This window comes from Petaurus breviceps, unplaced genomic scaffold (assembly GCF_028583685.1).
Source record: "Petaurus breviceps papuanus isolate PSGF00001 unplaced genomic scaffold, PetGlider_PUasm1.0 91041, whole genome shotgun sequence".
In the NCBI taxonomy this organism is placed as follows: domain Eukaryota; kingdom Metazoa; phylum Chordata; class Mammalia; order Diprotodontia; family Petauridae; genus Petaurus; species Petaurus breviceps.
In genome coordinates, this window is record NW_027187400.1 from 37,592,897 (window position 1) to 37,601,502 (window position 8,606).

General features: G+C 40.8%; 1 protein-coding gene across 1 annotated transcript in view; it reads left to right on the forward strand.

Annotated features, from left to right (window-relative positions):
- The first annotated feature begins 321 nt into the window (after nucleotides 1-321).
- Nucleotides 322-8,606, forward strand: part of CFAP74 (cilia and flagella associated protein 74) — a 111,914-nt gene continuing 103,629 nt past the window's right edge. The window contains exons 1-3 of the mRNA XM_069078375.1: nucleotides 322-394; nucleotides 4,722-4,806; nucleotides 6,964-7,107. Of these exons, the coding sequence (XP_068934476.1) occupies nucleotides 322-394; nucleotides 4,722-4,806; nucleotides 6,964-7,107 (302 nt within the window). The remainder of the gene's footprint in view (nucleotides 395-4,721; nucleotides 4,807-6,963; nucleotides 7,108-8,606) is intronic.

The window sequence follows — 8,606 nt, forward strand, 5'->3', positions numbered from 1 at the left end:
CAGGAGGACCTGAGTTCAAATCCAGCCTCAGACACTTAACACACACAAAAAAACTAGCCTTGTGACCTTGGGAGAGTCACTTAACCCCAACTGCCCTCCAAAAAGCAAATAATAATAATAATAAATCCCGACCTATAATGTGTATAATGACTGCCCAGCTGTGGCTCTCTTTTTCCTATTCATATGGTCTTCTTAATCAATTTGATTAGTTCTCCTGAAAATATGGCATGAGGAAGATGTACTAAATATTCATTTTTTCTTTTCCTAGTTTATTTCTGCCTTACCAACACAGAAGGTACTGGATTATTCCCAGAGGAACAGATGGCTGATTTCCGTTTTGAGAACAAAGATGATTTAACAGAAACCATTTCAAATCTGGAAGAATTCAAGAGAGGTGGAGTCTGAAATGATTTACTAATTATAAATTGAAATGAAACATGCATATCGATAAGTGTGTAACTTCTGACCCCCTCATTTTGCAACGAGGAAACTGAGGCACAGAGGGGTTAAGTAATTTTCCCAGGGTCTCACTCGGGTCTTCCTGACTCCAAGTCCAACACTCATCCACTATGCCACCTTGCTGCCCCATGTAAAAATTAGTAAAAGCCTGAGTTGGGCTACATAGCAACCCTATGAGACTGATACTGCAGGTAGTATTATCTCTATTTCACAGATGAGAAAACTGGCACTCCTAGTCTATCACTTCTCTATTGTACCACCTACCTGTCAATCAGGAAGATAATTTAAATACATATACCAGGTATTTATCAAGTTGAATTACATGATTTACACTGCTTGTAATTCAAAGCTCTTTGACAATTCACCCTTGGAGTTGGATGGTGGTAGCCATGAGTAAGGTAACACTGAGGAGGGGATTTCTCTTTCTCTGCCTGGTCTCCCCCTTTTATAACATGCTTTAGTCCATCCATTTGGTTTCTAAAAATCATCATAAATAAGAATTAGGTCAAGCTATCTAAGAGACAGACAGAATTTCCTGAATAATTCCAGTTAAGATAAGAGTTTGGTCCTCTAATGCATAGGTAATTTATAGGTTTATAGATTGGGAATTGGAAGGGACCTCAGAGGTCATCTAATTATGTCTCTATAGTCTTATTTTTGAAGGCCTTATTGATATTTCTTTTTTTTAATCATTGTCACTTCCTTCTGACTCTCCTCTCCCTCCATCTTGCCCATCCCTATAGAACTTTCTCATATGACAAAGTCAGTAAAACAAATTAACCTATTGATCAACCAGATCTGTAATACTAGAAGGGAATTTCAATGCCAGTGAGTCCAATTCCCTCATTTAACAAATGAGGAAACTGAGGTACAAAAAGATTTTTTTAAAAGTAAGTTTCTCAGGGTCACACAGCTACTATGTGTATATAGAATGCCCATAGCCCACCAGTTGTCTATTCCAAGAGATGGGAGTTAGACTTTACTAACAGTTCAAGTTATTTCAACTTGACTTTCTTTTAAAAATGTATTATTAATTTATTTTTTACACTTTAAAAACTATTCTGAATTCCAAATCCTCTCTCTCCCTCCAGCCTCTCTCCCACCCACTGACAAGGCAAACAGTATGATATCAATTATACATGTGAAATCATGCAAAACATATTTCCATATTGGTCATATCGCCAAAAAAAAGCATGAAATATAAAGTGAGAAAATCATATTTCAATCTACACTCAGAGTTCAGCAGCTCTCTCTCTGGAGGTGGATAGCATTTTCCATCATGAGTCCTTTGTAATTGTCTTAGATTATTGGATTGATCAGAGTGGCTTTCAACTTGACTTTTTTGCAAATATTTGTGTTTGGGTGTGGGCTACTCTAACCCTAACTGCTAGTTATTTCTCCCTCTGATCATCATTGCCTAAAGTAGGCTCTCAGTCTTTGTGGTATGAATGAATAGCCAGGAATGGTGGGTTCAGAGCTGATCTTAACCCTGGGGTTGTCTGTCTATCTGCCCCACCCTTGTTCTGTTTATAGACATAGGAGGATTCCATGTGTCCACAGAGCTCCTCTTTGGGCATTCCGCACTCAAAGATGAGTGCCACAGAATATTGTAGCTGGAGGGGACCTTAGAGTAATTCAGTCCAACCCCATCATTTGGCAGAAGAGGAAACTGGGTCCCAGGGAGAAGTGACCTGCCCAAGATCACAGGATTAGTAAGTAGCAAAGCTAGGATTTGGACCCAAGGCATCTGATCTAGTGTGTGTTTTTTCTCACTAGGTTGCAATGCCTCATTAACACTTTGATGTTTTCAACATTTGTAAGGTTGACATGGGCACCACCTCCCTACTAGGATAGATCATAACTCCTTTACAACCTATTGGACAGTGTTTGACAATTACTGTGACTAGAAAACTCATCCCCCATGACTTCCCTGGGAATGATTTAGCTAGACTGGCTCTTAGATCCCAGGCAGACAGTCTACTCACGAGGTCCAGGACCAGCATTACATTGGTATAGTTTTCAGGATACTTGGGCTCATCTCTACACTGTGAAAAGCCATGGAAAGAGGAATTAGAGAGGCAGTGTGTTACAGTTGACAGAATACTAAACTTGGAGTCAGAAAGAGCTGGTCTCAAATCCCACTTCAGATAACTTGCTAGCTGTGTGACCCCAAACAAGTCACAACCTCTCTAACTAACTGGGATTAACCAGAAAACTTCTGAAGTCCCTCCAGACTCTAAATCTATGACCTGATGAATTGATTGGAGGGGAGGGTATAGTCATCAATCAATCAACAAACATTTATTGGGCATCTATAGTGGATAAGAGGGGCCTGGAATCAGGAAGACTCATCTTGGTGAGTTCAAATCTAGCCTCAGACACTTACTAGCTATGTGACCCTGGGCAAATCACTTCACCCTATTGCCCTCAGTTGCTCATCTGTAAAATTATCTAGAGAAGGAAATGATAATTCACTCCAGTAACTTTGCCAAGAAAACCCCAAATGGGGTCACAAAGAGTTAGACATGACTGAAATGATTGAATGACATGATTATATACCAGGCACTATACTAAGCCTGAGAAAATCTCTGCCCTCTGGGAGCTTACAGTCTAATGGGGGAGACAATATACAAACAAATATATAGAAAGCCAACAACATGCAGGATAAAGAAGAAATGATTAATGGAGGAAAGGCACTGGACTGAAGAGAGGTTGGGGAAGGTTTCCACTAAAAGACAGGATTTTAGTTGGGTCTTAAAGGAGCCAGGGAGGTCAGTAGGGTGAGCAAAAGATAGAGAGCATTCCAGGCAGGGGGAACAGTCAGAGAAAATGCCCAGAAGTCGTATTTGTTTCCTTCTGTCTTCATGCTGGTTTTTGTCATTCAGTCGTTTCAGTTCTATCCAACTCTTCACCATCCCATTTGGGGTTTTCTTGGCAGGGTGGTTTTGCCATTTCCTTCTCCAGCTCATTTTACATATGGAGAAACTGAGGCAGACAGGATTCAGTGACTTGTCCAGGATCACACAGCTAGTAAGTGTCTCAGGCTGGATTTGAGCCCCTGACTCCAGACCTGGCGCTCTAAGCACTATGGCGCCACCTAACTGCTGTCATGGTGGTAAAAGGTAGCTAAAGTTATCAATGCACCTCTTCGTCTCCTGGTCTTGAGAGTTGCCCAGTGCACTGCCCATACATGTGAGGGAAAGGATTCGAACACAGGTCTGTCTGACTCCGAGGCCAGCCTTTGATCCATAGAGAGACCATGCTGCCTCTCCTCAGAAATACTTAGTGAAAATATCCCGATGTATTTTTATGTTGCAAGTTGTGCGGATAAACAATATTTATTCAAACGCCAGCAGTGGAAAAGGTTTCCTTGTGCTATCTGCCCAAATTATCAGTGGATTGGCAGACCTGTCTGATATAAACCACTTATTCTTAGCGCTTGTATTTGATTAGTCCGTGGCAGCTGTATAATGACGGTAGAGAGCATTTGTCTCTTTCCATTCCCAAGAGGAAAATGGCACTCATCTGTGCCTAGTAACAAGGAATTCTTATTCTACACAGAAACGAAGCTGTTAAAATGTCATCTCTTCCGGTTTTCAACATTTTGACCTGTTAGTCCTCTCCTATCTCCCAACATGCCATGTGGCCATGCTCCCTTCCCCCATGCCAGGAACTGACACCCCTCTCTTCTCCATCTATTGATAGTTTTCCCTTCCTGAGATGGGCTAATTCATCTGCCACCTCCACCATGAAGCCTCCCTTTTTCTACCCAACCTGAAGTGATCCCTCCTTTCAGTCTCTCAGGGTGCTCTCTTTGACCTCTCCTATGTACTTAATCATGCCCTAACTTGTTTTAAAATTATTTGTGGGGTGTTTAGGTGGATCTGTGAATAGAGCATCGGCCCTAGAGTCAGGAGGACATGTGTTCGGATCCGAAACTGGGATCAGAAACTAGCCGTGTGACCTTGGGCAAGTCACTTAACCCCAATAGCCCTCCAAAAAGCAAAAATAAAATAAAATTATCTGTGGACATATCCCCTCCCCAACAGTAGATTGTAAATTCTTTAAAGGCAGAAAATATTATATACATATATATGTTATATATATATATACATATATATTATATATATACATATATATAGTCCCCATCTTCTAGCATAGAGCCCTGCACATAGTAGGCATTTAATATATGTCTATTGAATAAAATTAGATACTAGAATTCCACATATTTATATTCCCTGTACTTTCATTTCTAAAAACAGATGGATTTGGCGATTTACCAGGTGAGAAAGGACATGGTGTCATTTCCAAGAAGGTTGACAAGAATGCTCCCTTTGACTTTGGATGGTAATTGACCTCATATATACTACTACCTATCTTTAATTACTGTTGTTGCTGCTGTTGTTGACTTGAAGTATGCTGGAGTTAGTTTGATCCATTCTGAGCCAGTTGGTAAATCTTCAATGGGAGTACTTAAATCTTGGGCACCTAGGAGGCACATTGAGCAGAGCATGGGTCTTGAAGTTAAAGAGAACTGAGTTAAAATTTGACCTCAGACACTTACTAGACCCTGAGTGAGTTACTTCACCCTATTTGCCTCAGTTTTCTTATCTGTAAAATGAGCTGGAGAAGGAAGTGGCAAACCACCCTAGTGTCTTTGCCAAGGAAACCAGAATGGGGTCACAAACAGTCAGACACAAGTCAACAACAACAAACATTTACACCTTGGAAATCAGCATTTACTGCAGATCAGAACATGATTTATTGTTTTGTTGATTGCCTAGACTTAAGAAAATGATGGAGAAAATGTCAGTTTAAACTTAAAGCTAGTTGTGAAATATTTAACATCACGCCACTGAATACATCCTCTTTTTTTTAAGAGAGTGATTTGGTTTATGATATTCAGAAGATCATGGAATATGACATTATCTAGTAACATTAACCTGAATGTTGTGTGCCCATTTCGAGGCTGTTTTGGGTGGGGGGGTGGGGGCTAACATAGTAGAAGAGTGTTAGATTTGAAATCAGAAAGACCTGGGTGAAAATTCTTCCCCCAGTACTTGTGTGACCATGTGCACAAATCTTGTAGCTGCTCTGAGATGCATGATCTTATCTGTAAAATAGGGACAATCATACCTGTAGCACCTTCTACAGGGGGTGGTTGTGAGACTGAAATGAGATATTGTGTGTATAGGACTACGTGAACCTTTGGCATACTATCTGCAAAAATAACTTTATGATCATAATTATTCATTTTAGAGTCATCAACCAAGAGCACTGCTCCTTTGGTAAAGGAAATATTGTACTTATTTAGGGCTAATAAAAATAAGACCATTTGAGTTTGTATAGTATTTATATCTATTATCTTACTTGAATCTCCCTGTGACTTTGGGAAATAGCTAAAAGAAGACTTTATTACACTGTTGTTGTTCAGTCATTTTTTCAGTCATCTGACTCTGTGACCCTATTTGGGGTTTTCTTGGCAGAGATATTGGAGTGGCTTGTCATTTCCTTTTCCAGCTCATTTTTACAGATGAGGAAATTGAGGTAAACAGGGTTGAGTGACTTGCCCAGGGTCACATAGCTACAAAGTATCTGAGGTCAGATTTGAACTCAAGAAAATGTTTTCCTGACTCCAGGCCAGCACTCTGCCCTTCACCTAGCTGCCCCAGATTTTATTATATGCATTTTATAGAGCAGGAAACTGAAATTCAGAGAGATTCATTCTGTTGGTCAAGATTTGGGGGAGAATAGAAGATTAAAACTCACATTTCCTGATATCTTTTCTATGACTAATGTATTTGATTATTTTCTCAGAAACTAAGTTAATTTTAAAAAATTGATATTATAATTGACAAATGAGTTGTGGGAAGAGGGAACTTTATTCCTGATTTGTTCTAATGATCAAATCTGATGTCATAGATTCTTCTCCTATGTGATCTTTTCCTAGAATTCTAGAAGTGGAAATGCATTAGGTGGAAGAGGGTCGTAGGCAGTGGAGTTGGGAATGTTTGAAAAATATTGCCTTGGGGCAGCTAGGTGGCGCAGTGAATAGAGCACCAGCTCTGGAGTCAGGAGGACCTGAGTTCAAATCCAACTCAGACACTTAACACTTACTAGCTGTGTGACCTGGGGCAAATCACTTAATCCCAATTGCCCTACCCTCCTCCCTCACCCCCCCCCAAAAATAAGAAAAATACTGTCCTTCCCCTGCCTCACAAGTACCTGATGATTAATTAATCCATGGGAATTTAGCAAAAGAACATCCCTGACTATGGAAGTCATTGGCTCATAGTATTTAGAGGTGGAGGGTACTTTCAAAGCCTTCTACTGCCATCTCTTCTTTAAAAGGAAGCCAAGAGCAGGAATAATTTGTCCCCCAGGTCTATAGGCAGCAGATAACATTCATAATTTGATTTCCTTCTGAATCTTGTGAATCACCAACATTGCTAACCATGCCTAACCTATCCCCCATAACCGATGGTATTTTTCTTTCATTTTAAGGAAATATAAGAAAAAGAAGGTCCCAACCAACAGGAAGAAGAAAGCCACTTACAAAGATAGAGTTCGCACATTACATCTGCGAAGAAACATAAACAACCTGGATAGAATATATGAGGAAAAGAAATTTTTTGTTATGAAAACCAAGTGAGTGTCTTTTAGTGAAGAAAGCTTCAGGAAGGGACTGGAGGTTTGGTCTGAGAAAGTCTGCCCTGGGTTCCCAGAAGGCTTCAGAGGGCTTTCACCCCCACCTGCCACTGCTCAACAGTGTCCCGATAGGGATGGCCAACATGTAGGAATGAGGAAATATTGTAACACATATTGTAACATGTACTGTCGAGGTTCTCTCCAGCAGGGACTCAGCTATGAGTTCGCAGGGAATGAAGAGCTCCTGTTTTGCCACATTCTTTTGAGGGGTTGAGGAAGACTTTGGGAGGGTGATAATAAGGGTTCATAGAATTGTGAATCTGGTCTCTCTCTTAGAGACCCTGCTTTTTGTGTTGAGTATAGGCCCCATAAAATAATCCCTTCTTACTTCTCCCCTCACACTCCCAAACCCCACCACCATACACCATTTTTTTTATCCATTCCTCAAACTGGAAGAAATCCCTGTTTGTCAGGAGGTCTCTAAAATAGGAGGGAAGGAAGATGAGCCATATCCTCCATCCCTCTTCTCAACAGCTTAAAGCTGTTCATTTAAACCTTCCCCTCCTTGTCAGACTCAGAAGTCCTAATTAGCCCATTAGGAATAGTATAAAGTGATGCTGAATACTGATTGTTGCTAGGGATACGTGCCTGGAGACAAAAAAAAAATCCCTAGTATAGCGGTGATTAGGGGGACTCTGAAGAGACCAGATTTTCCATGGGCTGTGGGATTGCTTCTTTGATATTTCCCTGGGAATCATGGAGCAAATGACTTGAAAGTGATACTAGTACAAACCTCAAAGACATTAAAATTTTATTTCTAAACTGCCAAGTGGGAAGGAGTGCCTAGAAAAATCAAACTCATTCTCTCTAGTTTAGCAGTCCCCAAAGTCTCCCTCTCCCAGGTACACAACTCTATATGCACTGAGGCAAGAAAATACAGAAAAGGAAGCTTCTGGGCAGTGAATCTATAACTGGTTACAGCTTCTCTCCCTCTGCCTGTAAGTGTGTGACCCAGAATCCTCCTTGTCCATTGCACCCAGAGATGAAGGGAGGGAGAAGGAAAGAAGGAAAGGGGGAAAGAGAGGGGGAAGGGAGGGGAAGAAAGGAAGGAAGAAGCATTTGTCTATTACCTGTCACTACTGTGTTAAGTGTTTAGGATAACTATGTGATAAAGGAAAGAAAGGAAGGAAGAAGGGAAAGAGAGAAGGAAGGAGGGAGGGAGGAAAGAAAAAAGGAAGGAGCATTTATTTAGTACCTATTGTGTACTTACTATTGTACTAAGTGCTAAGGACAGCCATGTAATGAAGAAAGGAAGGAAGGAAAGAATGAAGGGAGGGAGGAAGGGAGGAAAGGGAAAGAAGAGAGGAAAGAAGGAGGAAAGGAATGAGGGAAGGAAGAGAAAGGAAGGGAAAGGAAGGGAGGAATGGAAGGAAGGAAGGAAGGAAGGAAAGAAGGAAGGAAGGAAGGAAGGAAGGAAGTAAGGAAGGAAGGAAGGAAGG